This window comes from Lissotriton helveticus, chromosome 6 (assembly GCF_964261635.1).
Source record: "Lissotriton helveticus chromosome 6, aLisHel1.1, whole genome shotgun sequence".
In the NCBI taxonomy this organism is placed as follows: domain Eukaryota; kingdom Metazoa; phylum Chordata; class Amphibia; order Caudata; family Salamandridae; genus Lissotriton; species Lissotriton helveticus.
Window position 1 is genome coordinate 81,620,956 of NC_136067.1, and position 17,111 is coordinate 81,638,066.

At 48.6% G+C, this 17,111-nt stretch overlaps 1 protein-coding gene across 2 annotated transcripts in view; it reads right to left on the reverse strand.

The window, feature by feature from the left end:
• The window catches only part of LOC144762250 (exportin-5-like), a 1,106,737-nt gene that overhangs the window by 535,775 nt on the left and 553,851 nt on the right, over nucleotides 1-17,111 (reverse strand). For both annotated transcript variants that reach the window (XM_078647393.1, XM_078647392.1), the window contains exon 15: nucleotides 12,814-12,840. In XM_078647393.1, the coding sequence (XP_078503519.1) occupies nucleotides 12,814-12,840 (27 nt within the window). The remainder of the gene's footprint in view (nucleotides 1-12,813; nucleotides 12,841-17,111) is intronic.

A 17,111-nucleotide genomic window follows, 5' to 3' on the forward strand; every position in this document is an offset into this window, starting at 1 on the left:
AAAATTCCGGACTAAAACATAATCTCCCGGTTGGATATCGTGACCGGGACCCCTGGAAGCATCGGGGATGGCCTGCTGCACCTGTTGATGAATGACAGACAACGTTTTAGTTAATTTGTGTAAATAATCTGACAGCAGGACGTCGGGGACGTCGTGAATGGAGGTTGCTTTGGGGGCAGTCCAGAGGTTCATTGGTCGCCCAAACACAACCTCGTAGTCAAGTGGTGCTTAGTGGGAGCGGAGCGCATCGATAGCAATGCCAGTGGGAGGGCATCTGGCCACTTAAGTCCTGTGGTGGCCACTATTTTTGACAGTTTCAGTTTCAGTGTAGCATTGTGTCGCTCAACTAGGCCAGCGGATTGGGGGTGGAAGACCGCATGGAACCTCTGCTTTACCCCCAGCCCCTTCAAGATTAGTTGGATAACTTCAGCTATGAAGTGGGGGCCATTGTCGCTCCATAAAATTCGACAAAGGCCGTAGCGAGGGAAAAACTCTTTCAGTAGTACTTTGGCAGTAGTCATGGCAGTGTTATCACGGGTTGGATAGGCTTCCACCCATTTGCTGAAGGCGCATACAATGACTAATACATACTTCAAGCCTTGGCATCTCTCCAGCTGGATGTAATCCATCTGGAGGACCTCAAAGGGGTGGTCGGGGATCCCAAACCCTCCCCGGGGTACCACAGTTCCTTTCTCGGGGTTGTGTTGTAGGCAGATAAGGCACTGCTGGACCAGGCGTTTGGCTGAGTCGGGGATTTTGTTGTTGTGCCAGACTTTGGAAATGAGTTCAATCATGGGGGCAGAACCTATGTGTGCAGGGGAGTGTGCCATAGTCAGTATGGGAATCAAGTATGAGTCAGGCAGCAACCATTTGTTCGTGTCTTTTGTCCGCCAGCAGCCTTCATCGTCCTTTAGACCCACCCGTGCCCACTCAGTTAGTTCGTGAGGTGTGCTGGCCGACTGGATGTCCCTAATCGTTTCCCTAGCGTCAGTCCATTTTTCTGCTTGTGACCTGGTCACATATATGCGTGTCGTCGTCCTATTCTCAGCTGTGGTTCGGGCAGTGATGTCGGCCAGTGCGTTTCCCTGTCCAACTAAGTCCGTCACCTTCTTGTGTGCCTGGCATTTGATCACTGCTAATCGTTTGGGGAGGAGAACTGCTTCAATCAGGGCGGAGACTAGATCTCCGTGAAGGATGGGCGTGCCGTGGGACGTCAGGAATCCCCTTTCCCTCCACAAGAGCCCAAAATGATGAACCACCCCGAAGGCATACTGGCTGTCCGTGTAAATGTTCGCCGTGGTTCCTGCTGCTATGATACATGCTCGTGTGAGGGCAATTAGCTCTGCCGCCTGTGCGGATCGTTGCGTGATGCGGGCTGTTTCAACTACTGTTCGGGCTGTCGTCACCGCATAGGCAGCTGAAGTGGTGCCGTCTGGGAGTTTGATACAAGAGCCGTCTACCCATAGTTCTCCATCAGGGTCTGTAAAAGCAATGTCTCGGAGGTCAATTCTACTCCTGGTCTGTTCATCCGTGAGGGTCACACAGTCGTGTATAGGGGGCACATCGGGGTCATTTTCAGGCAAGGGCAACAGTGTAGCAGGATTCAAAGTTGTGCATCTCTTCAGAGTGATGTGGGGTGCAAGTAGAGTCAATTCGTACCCCGTCAGTCGTGCACTAGTCAGGTGCTGAGTCTTGGTCTGGTTCAAAAGGGTGTCAACTGCGTGGGGTACTAACACCGTAAGAGAGTTCGAAAGTACAATTCCCTCACTCTGACGGATAGAGACAGCAGCGGCGGCTACTGCTCGAAGGCAGGCAGGTAAAGCTCTGGCGACTGGGTCAAGAGTGGCAGAGAAGTAGGCACAAGGGCGTTGTTTGGAGCCGATGGGCTGAGTTAGAACAGACAACGCACATCCCTCCCTTTCGTGAGTGAAGAGGGAGAAGGGCTTGGAGTAATCTGGTGTTCCTAGGACTGGTGCCGAGCAAAGGGCATCCCGCAACTCCTTAAAGGACGCTTGGCATTCGGGGGTCCAAGGGAGTGGGAAGGGAACATCTTTGGCCAACAGGGAAAGTAGGGGCTTTATAATGAGACTGAAATTTGGTAACCATTGTCGGCAAAAAGAGGTAAGGCCCACCAATGAACGGACTTGCTTCTGTGTTTTTGGGATGGGGGTGTCTAGGATGGTTTGGATTTGGTCGGGCGTAAGTTTCCTCCCTTCTTTGGACAGGAGATGGCCTAGGTATGTCACTTGAGGCTGGCAGTACTGCAGTTTCTTTTTGGAGACTTTGTGGCCATTCTCCGCAAGAAAGTGCAAGAGTTGGATAGTGGCCGTGATTGCAAGTGGAGTGGTGTCGGCCGCCAAAAGGATATCATCGACATATTGGATCAACACCACTCCATCTGGTAGCTGGACGGCGTCCAGCTGTCTTTTGAGGGCCTGGCTGTAAATGCTGGGACTTTCAGTGTAGCCCTGGGGAGCTCTACAAAATCGGTACGAACGGTTTTTTAAGGTGAAGCCGAAGAGATAACGGCTGTCTGGATGGATGGGGATAGAGAAAAATGCATTCTTGAGATCAATAACGGTGAAGGTGGTGGCAGTGGACGGGATGAGGGTCAGAATGGTGGTGATGTCTGAGACTACGGGGTACTGTGGCACCACCACTTTGTTGACTTCTCGCAGGTCGATGATGAAGCGGTACGCTTTCTCATCTCCCTCACCTTGCTTCTTAACAATGGGTAGGATAGGGCTGTTGCAGACATTACTAACCACTTCCTCTACCACTCCTGCATCTACCAGGGACTGAATAATCGCTACCAATGCCTTCTCGCCTTCGGGCGATATCCGGTACTGTGGGAGTTTCGGGAGTATTGCGTCTGGTCGGACAGTTATGTGCACAGGGTCGATCATCATTCGTCCTACATCCGAGTCGTTTCTGGCCCATAGGTACAGGGGTAGGGTGTCGAGCAAGGATGGGTCAGCATCAGTTATAGAGTACATATGTCGTGCGGGGCGGGATCTGGACATGCTCGGGTTGTCGTACAGGATGACTCGGACTCCATCTGGGGAACACCTAATAGTAGCTCGGAAATGTTTTAGTAAATCAATACCCATAATGGCGTCAGGGGAGTTGGAAGAGAGCAGAAATGTTGTGTCAGTGGGGTTGTTTCCTAGGTCAAAGGAGATAGGTACAGACAGGGGATTAGTGGAGGGCGTTCCATCGAAACCTATCGATGTAATGTGTGAGCCAGACAAGGGTGCCCTTGGAATCAGTCGCTTTGATAATACACTACGTGTCGCTCCAGTGTCTACCAAGAATGGAGACTTTGTACCCAGGACCTTAGCGGTGACGTAAGGACCTTGCTGGTCAACACAGAGCTCGACTGGATCCCTCCCTTGCCCCTGGCAGTCCTATGTGAAGTCGGGAGTGTTCTCACTGTCAGATAGTTGGTACTGGTTCTGTCGGGGACGGTCAAATGTGTTCCATCTTCCTGGTCTGTCGCTGTTGGTGTCGTTTGTGTACCCCCGCCCCTGCCCTCTAGTCCTGGGGCCATTCGTCATGTCCCTCGTTTCTTTATTTTTAATTAGTTCCAGAAGAACCGGACATTGAGACTTCCAATGCCCGAATCCTTTGCAAAATGCACACTGATTATCTTCTATGTCCCTACGTCCAGAGTAGGGAGTGGGTGTGCGGTCCTTTGGGGGTGGATTTCTAGGGGCGATTGATTGGTAGCTCCCCCTGTGTAGTTCTTTCCCGACTGCCACCCCTTGTATCTGGGCTATCATCACCCTTTCTTTCAAGTCTTTCTTCTTTCTCTCGATTGCCCTATCATTCTCATTCTTTTGGTGTTCGTAGTACTGAGCCATTTGGAGGATAGCGGCGGGTTTGGAGGCCCCTCAACTACTCTCGCTCGTTTGTAACTTTTGGGAAACCTCTCGTGACAGACCCTTTACGTAGTTTAGTCGGAGAACACCGTTTCAAATCAGGAGAAGTATTCTGATACGTCTTCCTGGGGTTTCTGACGGCAAGCCGTGACTATTGACCAATCTACCTTTTTCTCTGGGATCAAGGTTTTTAGCTTCTGAACTATTTTGTCCGGAAGTTCCAGTATGTCTTTTATCGGTTTCCTTCCGGGCTCTCGTCGTCTATCTAGCTCACTGAGTTGATTCCAGGTATGTCCGAACAGATCTGTGTGATCGGCTTTCCGAATTTGCTTCCACACGTCAGCCGGCAGACATAACCCGAAAAACAAATCAATGTCTGCTAGAGTCATTATCGTTGAACCCAAGGCTGTGCCTAATTCGGTGTAAAATGCTGTTGGGTTCTTCCTTAAATCAGGCAGGGTTTGCCTAAAGGTTAAAATATCTTGTCGATCCCATGGTTGGTAAACCCAATTGTACACAACCCTCCCTTTTGCATCTGCGTGGTTGATATCGTCGTTTGTTCCCTGACCTCTTGGGGGAACCCAGTAGGGGGCGGCTTCTCTGATAGGCATCATAGTGTTAGCTACTTCTAATGGGGACTCAGCCGTTTCAGGGACTGTGATCTTAACCTCTGGTTTCTGTTCCGTGAGGTGGCGGAAGACTTCAAGCGTTTGCATGAAGAGGTCCGTCACATCGCACTCAGTCCCATCTCCAACATCGACCTTTCTATATAGAGCCGTCAGCTTAGCAGGACCCTTATTTTGATACCTATCCTCATATGCGTTCAGGGTGTGGTAGCTGAACCGTAAAATGAAATGCCGTCTGTGGCTACCGGCATGTGAATTGTGCATATCCATCGTATATTCTTCGCTCTCCTTCCGTTCTACCAGTGTCTTTGCTATCTTGTCTATCCCATCCCGCTCGTCTTTGCTCAACCTATTTGGTCTGGCTGTTGGCTGCTTGCTAATCTCGAGTTCATCTGATGTTGTTACCAATGTGGCCGGTGCGAAGGCCGTAAGAGCCGGGGCACTAGCGCTAGGGTCACCCTCGCCCGCACTCAGAACTGGTAGGTGCTGTGCTAGAGGCTGGCAGGGGGCATAAGGAGGGGGCATGTAGATAATCGGAGGACCTAGCAGTAACTCGTCGTTTGCCCGTTGTTTGGAGGGCATCTCCGGGTAGAGCGTAGAGGGGGTCCTAACAGGGCATTGGCCTGCCGACCCTGATTCTTGCGTTTGTCTAACTTCCTCTCTCCTTCTTATTTCTTCATCTAGTTCCTTAGCGGCCAGGTGGGCTACCTTTCGTAACTCTTTCCCTATTTTTGCTTCTTCTCTTTTCCTTCGTTGCTCTGCTTCTTTGCGCCACATGCCGATACTATCGAGCATGGTGGGCGTTGCCTTATTTGTTCTAACAGCTGCTTCTAACGTTTTTATTTTATGATCATCAAAGGAACCTATCAGTGGCCACTGACTTTCGGGGTCCTTTTTTGTATATTTATGCCATAACTTACTATAAGCTATAGCGACTAGTCCTTGCTTAGTGAACATGTCCTTATTAGGGGTGCCTTCCAATGGAGCTGGATGGTTCATCTCTAATAAGCGGTCCGGGTTGTACCAACTACCAATCAGTGGGGAGAAGACAGGCATGACAGATTACAACGGGGGACAAAGGTCCGCACTACCTATCTTTCACTATTTGCAAAGACTAGACAGAATATTGCTATTCTACGTTATTTGCAAGCAGGGAACCTCAAAAGAACTATACTCCAAACAATCTATGTTCGGACAATCAATCAGTGGGGAGAAAAATAGGTACGGCAGATTACAATGGGGGACAAAAGTCCGCGTTACCTACCCTTCACTATCCGCAAAGGGAGATAGAATATTCCTATTCCTCCCCGTTTGCAGGCAGCGAATATCTCAAAGAGCGACAAAGCAAATACTAGTATTTCAATCAATCAAACAATCAATTAATTCGCAATTCGTCGTGTGTCACGACCTTACCCGGACCGCATGGACAGTTTCTCGTCTTCCGCTTCCAGCGCCCGATCGTCCTCTACTCTCTGTTGCTACCGCGGCACTCCTGATGGTTCCCAGTCAGGACCGTAGATCACTCGGGAGAGGTCTGCTCGGAACCAGTGAAGTTCGGATGATCGGCTGTCAGACGAGGGTCTATCGGACAGGAGCTCTCCCGATCGTTGCAGTAGTTCACTCTGTAGTCGGGACCTCTCCCACTGGATCCACGTGTCGCTGATGGGCCCCACGTTTGGGACGCCAATTGAGGAAAATCAGAAAAATGGTCAGGCGATTTAGTCGATGTTTCTTAAGTAATTTTGCCCGGCGTTAAACGCCTCTAATACCATACGAAGTTTATCAAATAAAGAGGCAGGCGCTGGAGATAGGAAGACAGGAAACAAGTTTTATTCCAACGGAGCAGAACACATCAGATCGGACAACAAGGTATCGTCTCGAGGTGCTCTCTAGCAGCCTCTCTGAGGCCTGGCCTTTTATACACTGGTTTACGACATGTGACCGCTCTTTATTACAATAAAGACATTGTGAAGTAATGGAAAAAAGACATCCCCGGTACCCCCCAGTTCCGGCTCATTCCAACACGTGGCTACAGTAGAGGTCCTCACCCCCCATACAATAGGAGGGGGCTATCACGCAGCTGAGTGTTCCGCCGATTCCTTTGGAATGTGTGCGCCTGATCGAATCTCAGGGGGTGGGGAGGTCATGATCAATAGTAGCTCCTTTGAAGAGGGGAGAGTGCATACAGTAGTGGGCAATAAACTGTATCCTCAGGCTAAGGGATGACCAGCGGTCCGTGCAGACAATCGGGCTCAGAGGAAGGGGTCATCAAAGGAGAGATATTCATGAAAGGAAGGATCGGTGTGGACAATCGAGAGTAGAGGAAGGGTTTATCAAAAGAGGGGTATTCATGAAAGAAAAGGAGGTGTTGGTCAGGCGCGGGGTGTGATTCCCAGAGACAGAGTCATGCGGAAGGGGGGGGTTCATGACTTGTGCATGTGAGAGCGGGGGCAGCCAGGGTGCATGGGGGATGCTTGCAGGGTCAGGGAAGTGCGCTGATGATCGATCGTGAACAGGGAGACCTTGGTACCTAATATGGCTGTCGTGTATGTTCATACGTGAGTCTGAGGAATGGGCAAGATGGCGCAGATGATGTTCAGTTCACAAACTAAAATTCCACAAGTACATGACTTACGAATTCAGGGGCAGATTTACTAGAACGGACGGATCTCTGCATATTAGCAGAGATGCGTCAGGTAATAAAACCCTTGCGCCACCATGGATGCATCGCATATACAACGCAGCGCACCGTGGCGTAAGGATTGACAGATGTTTGACATCTGTCGGCGTAAAGGTAGCACATTGCTGAAGTCGTGTCACAAGCGCGATGCAACTCCAGCAATGCTCAGGTGCGGCCTATACTTATTGTGCTGAATCACTCCTTACGCCTAAAGCATTCAAGCAAAAGGTTTTGATGCAATGGTGTTGTAAAAGTGAATCAGTGAAATCTTGTAGATTTCACTGCGTCACTTTCTTGCGTAGAACGCCCACCCTGCATACATTATACCGGACGCAGGGATAATGTGACGCAGGTCTTTACAACGTGGCACATCTCCCAAGATGCGTCACGTTGTAAATGTGTTGTAACGTGGCGTATTGTTTACGACGCTGCTGCGTCACAAATGTGATGCAATGGCGGAATAAAAGTGTCACCAGGGGTTATAAATCTGCACCCTAGTCTTTGGGGTCTGCGGTCAACATCAGGCAAGGTTCAAGTTCGCACCAAGACTGCAGCGGCAGAGGGGCAGCCGGGTGCTTAAGTCACATTTGGAGTTGGCGTCTAATGTTAACCTATGAAGACTGAGGGTGACTGGAGATGCGCTGCTCACAGGTGAGTAAAGCGATGTCAGAGGACGAGCTCCGGGAGCTGAGGTAAGCAAACGGGGCCACACGGCAGCACCAAACGTACTCCCTCAGTGGTACAGGGGTGGTTGGGTGCCCAATGCAAATCAATGGGGGAGATCAGCTTTGAAAAGCTGCAGCAGGCGCTGGCCAGGAGTCTGAACAAAGAACACCCACAGGTGGGTTCTGAAACTAGGGGACGTAGGGACACAGTTGGTCAAGCTCCCCAAGGTCTCCAGGTGCAGGGCTGTCCTTTAGCGTCTGGAACAGCCTACAGAACTGGTCGAGTTTGTTGGGGGTTGTCGTGCAGAGGCTGCAGGCATCGAGGAAGAATCAGGCAGGGGTGAACCCATGGTAGACTCTTGCTCAGAACTGCTGGGGAACCTTCGCAGGACTGTAGGGCCACTTTGACTCAGGTCATGGGCGCAGGGTGCAGGGGTGGGTATGGTGGCCGGTTTCGCAGTTCCTCAAGGCAGAGTTCTTTGTTATTTAAAGTTGATTTATTCTGAACAGGTCAACTGTCCACTGTAGATCATGATCTTTATTGAAGGCAGGCAGCCCTCCCCATGGCTTTGGAGGTCGCTAGGCCTGCAGGACGAGTCTACTTTCATAGCAAGGGCGAAAGGCAGGAAACAGGCCCTCAGGGCTGCTGAATAGTCAGTCACTGGCCGGCTCAGAGTGCTACCTAAATACTAAATTTAGGAGTGTTACAGGGGAGTGACAGGTAGGAACCAATGGATGCCTTACCTGGGGTATCTAGTATGCCACCCTCCTGTGGGAGGGGGCATAGGTCTAGTCCTGTGGTATAGGTCCCACCATCTTCAAGATGGTGGGCACTGAAAAATGTGATTCACTTTGTTTCCAGCACCTGAGGGTTGGAGTTGGCGAAGAGGGCACACATCCTATTCTCACGTATTTTTCCCGTCAAAATTGGGGGTTTAAACCGGGGGCAACCTCCTGCTAGCAGCATAGGTTGGGGTTGCATTACAAGAGCGGCAAGGTCTCTGAAGCTTCCTTCTCACACACGTTGCTTGTCAGGGGCAGGGAGGGGCACCAACGCCCAGGATAGGCTTTGTTTATGGCATCAGAGAGCGAAGGCTCTTGACCCAGGGGTCCAGAAACATGTATGGTGGTGGCATAGACCACCATTAAAGACCACACCAGGGATGGTAGGTTTTCGGGGAGAACCTCTGAGGTGCCCTCTGGGTACATGTTTTAATAAATCCAATACTGGCGTTAGTGTGGGTTTATTAAGAGGAGTTGTCGAGTTTCCAACCAATATATTCTCTATGGCTTCCCTGGCACATACAATACTAAAATTAGAATTAAATAGATTTAGGGACATACCTGCTCAAGCCGATATGTCCACACCTAAGATGTAGTGCACCCTGCCTTAGGGTGCACTACGGACATAGGACGGTGTCTTGGGGGTATGTTGGGCGGAGTGGAGGTTAGCTCTAGACAATAGCTGAACTGGATAAGTTGTCTCACCCACCTGTCTGTGGTAATGCTTTCCCAGACTGGCAGGAACTGTTGTAATCGTCCCCCGACCGGTGTTACATGGTCTGGGGGCAGTGACAAGGCGTCACTGTTTAGTATTGGCGGAGGCTCTTTTGTTATTCCCTCGTCCTCTGTCCTTGTTGCTGTTGCCACGGTATCCACCTCTATTGTTTTTATTATAGGTGGTCTGCGTGCTCCCTTTATTGTATGGAGTCTGCTGGGATGCCTGGCCTCGTACTGCTCCTCTGTTACTGGAGCGACGAAAGGAGCCTCCTCTGAACTGTTGTGACTGCAAGGCACCCATAGACTTGGCCGTCTCAGTGTCCTTTTTAGTCTTCTCTAATATTGTGTCCACATCAGGACCAAATAAATAATCAGGGTTCACAGGCTGATTTAATAATGTGGTTTGAATCTCAGGTTTGAACCCAGAGATGCGTAACCAAGCATGTCTCCTGAGCATGACACTAGTATTTTATCGGTGGCATAGTATTTGTCGACTGACTGACCTTCTTCTGGGCTGGCGTCGTCATCGGTTCGACTGACTGTCTTTTCACCAATGCGTTTTTGGCCTTGCGTTGACTTAGGCGCCTGTTTTGTTGGAGGCGCTGTCTTTTGCCTCGACTCAACGTGGTCCTTCGAGCCAGTTTTGGACTTCGGCTCGAGGCCTTTGACGAACTGTGGCCTGTCGACTTGTTGCTTCGGATCGAGAACCTTCTGAGACTCGAGTCCCTTGTTTGTGTCGCTGTCTGTCGACCTCGTCCGCTCGACGTGCCTGACCTTAGATATGGACTTCAGCGTACCGGTCTTCGGGTCGACACACTTTACTTGTGACCCCGCAGGGTTGTCGACACCCTTTTTCTTTGTCGAACCCGAAGAATCCGAACTCTTCGATCCGAAGACTGTCTCCAGCAGTTTCGGTTTTGTTTTCGACTGCATGGCTTTCGGTTTCGATTTAACCAGTGACTGGTAACGTTCGACCGATGGCTCGTGTGGTATATTCTTAGCCGGGCTGAGACGCGGGGCTATAGAATGTTCGTTATGATCTTGGCTAAGGCCTGTTGGCGATGCCTTGACCTGAGCCCTTGGAAGTCTTTCCGTGTCCTTATCGGGCCCCATACTCACTGTTGGGCCTGGTTCATCGCTCGAGTCGTCATCGACGGCTCCGATGGCCGATGCGTCGTCCCTTACCTCGACGACGTTTTCATTCTCGACGCCTCCTTCCTCGTCTTCATAATAGTTGGAGTCATGCTCCGAACCGGGATCAGACTGCTGTTCTGGATCCTCAGTCTCAACGACCTCATTGTCGTCTTCATCGAAGATATTCACCGGGTCGGGCGCTGGCTTCGCCATCGTATGTCTCGCTGCGCGCCGAAGTTGAAGCGTCTTCTTCGATCTGAATTTGGCACAAGCTAGGCAGTTGGCCTCATTGTGCTCCGGAGATAGATACTTGTTGCACACCGGGTGTACATCGATGTGTGGGTATTTAGAATTACAAAGGGGGCATCGTTTGAACGGGCTCCGTTCCATCGACGATCGGGCCTCTGGTGTCGAAAAGGCCACGCTGCTCTCTTCGACGTCCTGCTCGAAAAGAACTGGACCAAGTACTCGGCACCGATCGAAATAACAATACCGACGACCCCGAAGGCCTTTAGAAAAAAGTTTCCGAACTTGAGTAAAGAAAAGTACATCCGAACCCAATGGCGGAAAAAAACAATCTGAGGATGGAGAGGATGCCCATGCGCACTGTAGTCCAGGGGAGGAGCCACCTATCTCGTGATACTTCGAAGACTCTTCCAGGACAACAATGTGCAATCATCCAGACCCAACACTAGGTGGCGATCTATGCACAGATATGAATTCAGCAGCCCACATGCCTCGAACACACTGTTGCCACAGAATTTCCTCTTTGGCCCAAAATATCAATATGGCTTTAATCTCAATCAGGTGAAGTAGAGGTAGGATGGTCTGGATTGCGTGTTTTGCATTGAAATGTCGCAGCAATGACTAAATATGAACTTTGGTCACCTGAGAGACAGGATGGTGCAGACTCAAATATGGTATTGGTTTTCAAGATGCAGTACTATGCTAGTACTGTGGCCGATGTTTTCATCAGCTCAGGTCCTTCTTGGGGGATACAGTCATTCGGGATAGATATAAAGTTTCTGGGTTGCTTCTAAGATCATAGTGGTAATCTGTTGCTATGTTGTTGTCATCAGAAAAGATGCATTTTTTACAGGCAATCCGCATCATGAGCATTAAATTCTTCCACCCATGGGCACGGACTCCGGAGCTCTATATCTATATATCTATATATCATTTTTTTCATTTCAAGAAGTCTTTATTCGATTAGTTCATCATAAAAGACATAAAATACAATTTATACATATAAAAACAGTTAAGACAAGTATTAAATCAATGCCAAGCTAATCGGCTTCTTGTTACATATTTACAGATTTACAGTAGCGCTCAAATATATACACGTATCGGCAAAATACTGGGACTAGTTTTAAAACAATCACATCTTTTAGTTCCCCGTAGGATTGCTTTTAATAAACCTGATTCTAAGCACCCAGGCCCACCCCAGAAATTTAGCAACCCCCACAACAATTAAAGGGTCCTGATTGGTCTTTAACATTCTACTTGCTTCACCAGCCGAGCTGGTACCTAGGTTTCTACATACCGGCCTAAGCCATTTGGCTCTGGGGGCAGAATAAAGTGGACACACATACAAAAAGTGATTCATGCTTTCAATAATACCTTGGCAGTTAGGACAATGCCCCGTCCTATCAGCTCCCCACTTTTTGGTGAAATCCCCAAGCGGAAGTGAACCAGTTCTAAATTGAAAGAATAATTTGCGGTCCATGGGCTTTGTTATAATATCCCAATACCTTTCCAACTTGGGTATGTCCTTATAAATAGTGAACAGAGCAGTAAGGCTACTCGAGCACATTTTTGAATGCCTGTTGAATGTCACCCATTCCCAATAACACTGTTTAATATCCTTTTTAGATGGGAATTTGGCTGACTCGGGGGAGAACCACAGGTCTCCATGCCCAAAAGCAATTAGGGTAGCCTTAAGGTCTCTAAACCAGCCTATATTTGTGGCACCTATATATCTATATATCTATATATATATCTATATATCTATATATATACCTATATATATAGATCTATATCCAGGTCCCATTGTTACTATAAGAAAAAGCGGTTTGGCACCTCAGAAGTATGAAGAAGTATAGAAATGCAATTACAATACCAAATAAGTCACATCTGGTTGTTAATTTACAACTTTAATCGGCAACACACATACTACTGTTGATAGTTACATGGAAAAAAGCCTCCTCTTTTATTTAAAAAACCAAATCAAGTCTCCTAACAAAATTATAATGAAAACATTATTTTAAACACAGTGGAAAAAAAGTCATACTGAACAAGCACTAAGGTAGAATCCAGGATTTACCTACCTTGTTCTGCTCAACTATTGCGAACAACTGAGAAAGGAAGAAAATCACAAATTAATACAACGCATAAGGGAATGGAAAACACAAATACATGGAAATCCACACAGAAATGTCAGAACGCAAAATTATTCTTGAAAATCACAATTATATACAACAATGTTTTTCTTTCAGCAGGTCACCATGGTGTGCCAGTGCTTTTATTTTTCTTATTTCAAATTATGTTTCTTGTGTACAATTTGTTGTTTTTACGGAGAGCAACTCAGGCTACCAATTATTGGGCCTTTCCCATTTAGTTTAGCTGTTGATTCATAGCAAAGTTAGTTATTCCAAGTAACAGAACTCTAAAAACTACCTTATTTTTCAAAAGTAACCAAACACTTGAATCACACTTTCATTTAGGCAGGGGTGGGGAGAGGGGGCTCCATCTCGTGTGTTAGCACCTATTCCCTCTCAACTTCCCCCGAGTGGAGCGGGGTAGACTGGAGTTGGGTGGAGTGGGGTAGATAGTCCTGGGGTGGAGGGGGATAGATTGGAGTACAGGAGTTGGGTAGATTGGAGTGGGGGAAATGAATAGATTAGTATGCTAGTTTAGAGTGGGACAGACTGAATAGGTGAAGACTGAGGTAGATTGGAGTGGGATAGATAGGGTAGATTGCGGTGGACTGGGGAAGAGTGGGGTGGGGTGAACTGGGGTAGACTGAAGTGGGGTGGATTATAGTAGAGTAGAAGGGAATGAAGTGAGGGTGAATTGGGGTAGTTTGGAGTGGAAGTAGATTGGAGTTGAGTGGAGCAATAATAGCGACTCTCAATCCAGCAGAAAATTCTGATGGCAGCCTCCCTCTTGCCCAGTTAAGCGAACATCAATAACTCAACGATGGACATGAGCTGAGGTCAGTCAGTCTTGATGGTCAGTCAGTAGTGAAAGGCGGACCTGCCTATGTGTCGAGGCAAAGTGCCTTTTATAAAGAACATCGCACATGGTCGGTTAGTGTTAATACACTTCCTTTTAAGGTCGTATTTTTAAATGGGTATTGATCTTAATAGACACAGGTTTAACTTACTTGAACCAACCAATCCTGTAACTGATTTTAACAGATGTTTTTAGCTTAGCGGACCTAATCGTTCCTCTAATTGCCCAACTGGTTTAATCTTGTCATGAACTTTTACCATATGATACAGTATAAAGACAATTTGAAAACAATTAAGTTTTACTAAGCACATGCACACTTTAAACACTTCAGTCAGCAGATAGTGTTATTCTTATGATAACAATGTTATATTACCTCTAATGGTAACATTGTTATGGCTTTAATTAACTGGAACAATAAAATTGAAATTGAATTGAGCTTAGTGTGGTATATTGGGGGAGTGCGGGTTGAGGTTTGGTAGAGTAGGGTGGAGCCAGGTAGAGTGGGGTAGACAGTTGTGTAGATTGGGCTAGATTGGAATGGGGGGTCGAATGAATCAGGGTAGATTTGGGTGGAGTGGAGTGCACTGAAGTGGAGTGGGGTAGATCAGATTAGACTGGAGTGATATATACTGGTTTAGATTGGAGTGGGGAAGATTAGGGTAGAGTGGTGAGGGGTAGGTTTGAGTGGGATATATTGGGTGGATTATGGTAGGTTAGTTTGGAGAGAGGTGGGGTAGAGAGGAGTGAGATAGATAAGAGTTGGGTGGAGTGGAGTTTGATATAGTGGTGTGGGGTAGACTGGGTTAGGGTGGGGCAGATTGGATGGGGTAGATTGGAGTAGGGTAGTCTGGGGTGAAGTGTGGTAGGGTAGATAGGAGCGGGCTGGAGGGGGGTGGAGTTGGTTCGATTGGACTGCAGTTAGGCAGATTTGGGTGGTAGATTGGATGGAATTGGAGTGGAGTAGATTGGGTACAGTAAAATAGTGTGTGGCAGATTGGGGTACAGTGGAGTAGAGTAGATTGAAGTGGGTCAGATTGGGGTACAGTGCAGTGGGGTGGAGTTAGCTAGACTGGAGTGGAGTCAAGATTGGAGTGAGATCGACTGGGGAAGAGTAGAATGGGCTAGAATGGAGTGGGGTAGATTGGAGTGGGTTGAATTGGAGTGGGTTTGATTGGAGTGCAGTGGGTTGGAGTAGAGTGTAGTGCAGTAGATAGTGGACTATTGGAGGGGATAGATCGTGGTAGAATAGAATGTGGTAGAGTGAAGTGGGTTAGAATGGGGTGGAGTGGAGTGGGGCGGCAACTGGAGTGGGGTGGGATAGACTGGAGTAGGTATGATTGGGTGCAGTGGGGTAGATTATGGTGGAGTGAAATATATTGGAGTAGAGAAGGGGGCAGTTGGAGTGGAGAGGAGTTGGATAGATTGCAGTGGAGTTTTGAGTGGAGTAGGGTAGATTGAAGAAGAGTGGAGTACAGTGGAACCTTCGCTCCGCCTACCTCGCCCTGGCAGAGGTCCCCCGCATCCGCAGATACCGAACTGGCGGGAGACCCTTCTCCTACATTGCAGCCAAGACCTGGAACGTCCTCCCTGTGAACATCAGATGCTCCCCGACCCTGCGCACGTTCAGGAAGGACCTCAAGACCTGGCTCTTCGACTGACCCTCCCTCCCCCCCTGTGCCTTGAGACCCTCACGGGTGAGTAGCACGCTTTATAAACCCCCTGATTGATTGATTGGGTAAGAGTGGAGTGGGTGGAGAGGAGATGAGTAGCTTGGAGTGGAGTTGGGCAAATTAGGGTGGACTGGGCTAGAGTGGCGTTGGGTAGATTGGAGTGGGAAATGATTGGTGGATTATGGTAGGGTAGAATGGAGTGAAGTGTGCCTCTGAGGGTGGAACTTTAAGTGCTGCATCCCTTAGAGGCCTTCCTGGTCACAGTGCCCTTGGTACTTATGATACCTTTTACAAGGAACGCACATTTGGCCATGGTTTTGCAACAGTTCAGTTTAGGGAAAGAACATAGGCCCGAGTATCTGGTTGGCAGGAACCCATGGCACCCTCAGTCAAAGTACCTCAACAGTTTGGCAAAAAAGTGGGGGCAACCATGCAAAAAGGGGCACTTTCCAAAACCACCATCTTATTTTTGGTGGATGACTGAATGGAACTCTAGGTGGGACAGGGTTATGCCAAGACCTCACCTCATAACTGGTCATATAGGAGGTGTAGTGACCCCAGGGGTAAGTAGCCCATTTGCTACTATCCTGCACTCCCCTTAAAGCCCCTAAATGTAGTATTCAGGTGGCCCCTGACACCAGGAACTCCGATTTGTCTGCCCGAAGAAAGACAAAAAAGTGCCTAAGATGCGAGGACTGTGGACCAGCATCTACCTTGGCGCAAAAACCTCCTTGACTGATGCTCTCCCAACAATCACTGACACTGATTTGTCCAGAAGCGAAACAGCCGTCCTCAAACCCTTGGAAGTCTGTACAGCACTTGCCCGACCCCGCAGCATCTGCTTTGGAGTGGAGGAGCCACTTCCCTACACCAGCAGGGAAACACTGCAGCTGCCAGGTACACCATTCTATCGACCCGGACTCACCAAGGGAGCAGCACCCCAGCAAGAGGTCTTTGTGTTCTAGGGGGTGAATTCTGTCTCTTTGCCAAGTCTGGAGACGCCAGGACCCCCAGGACCTGCCCTGCACCAATCCCTGAGGTACCGGAGCCAGCTGCAAGCACCAAGGCTTGTTTGTGTTCAGGCGCTGCCGCCAACACTTACTTGCACGTCAAGGGACTCTGACAGAGGCCAGCTTCAAACCAAGAGTGGCCCTGCTGTGATTTTCCCTCTTATGCAGGTACACCACCAGGAACCGTGAAAGCCTCTAACTCCCTGACACACCAGTCAAAACACCTCAGCACCCAAGCTTCCCAACCTAGGCTCACGTAAACCGATGAGGTCTCTGTGGTCCTGAGACCCTCAAGAGACGAGCTTCCCCATGTGGGTTCTGCCGGACTGGTTCCCCGCCCCTCCTTGCAGCCTTTTACTTACAGGTACTTTCACCATTGACTTTAACCAGTAGTTATGCCACGTAATGCACCTGGACACCCCAGGGTAGGTAAACTTGAACTATTGGTGCTTTCTTGGACCTTGGTCCCTACTTACCTTAAGTCCGGAAGAACAGTCCTGCAAGTAATCTGTAAGTTTACTTATGTAATGTATGTTTCTCCCATAGGATAACATTACCATGTTAGAGGCTCATGCCTTAAATCTGACAGCTGTCATTTTCTACTGTTATTACTGTAAAATCTGATAACGTCTAAAGTACCTACCTGATTCCGATAGTCTTGGTGTCAAAATGTATATAAAGTTTTTTTTTAATTGGTCCCAAGTTTCTTCT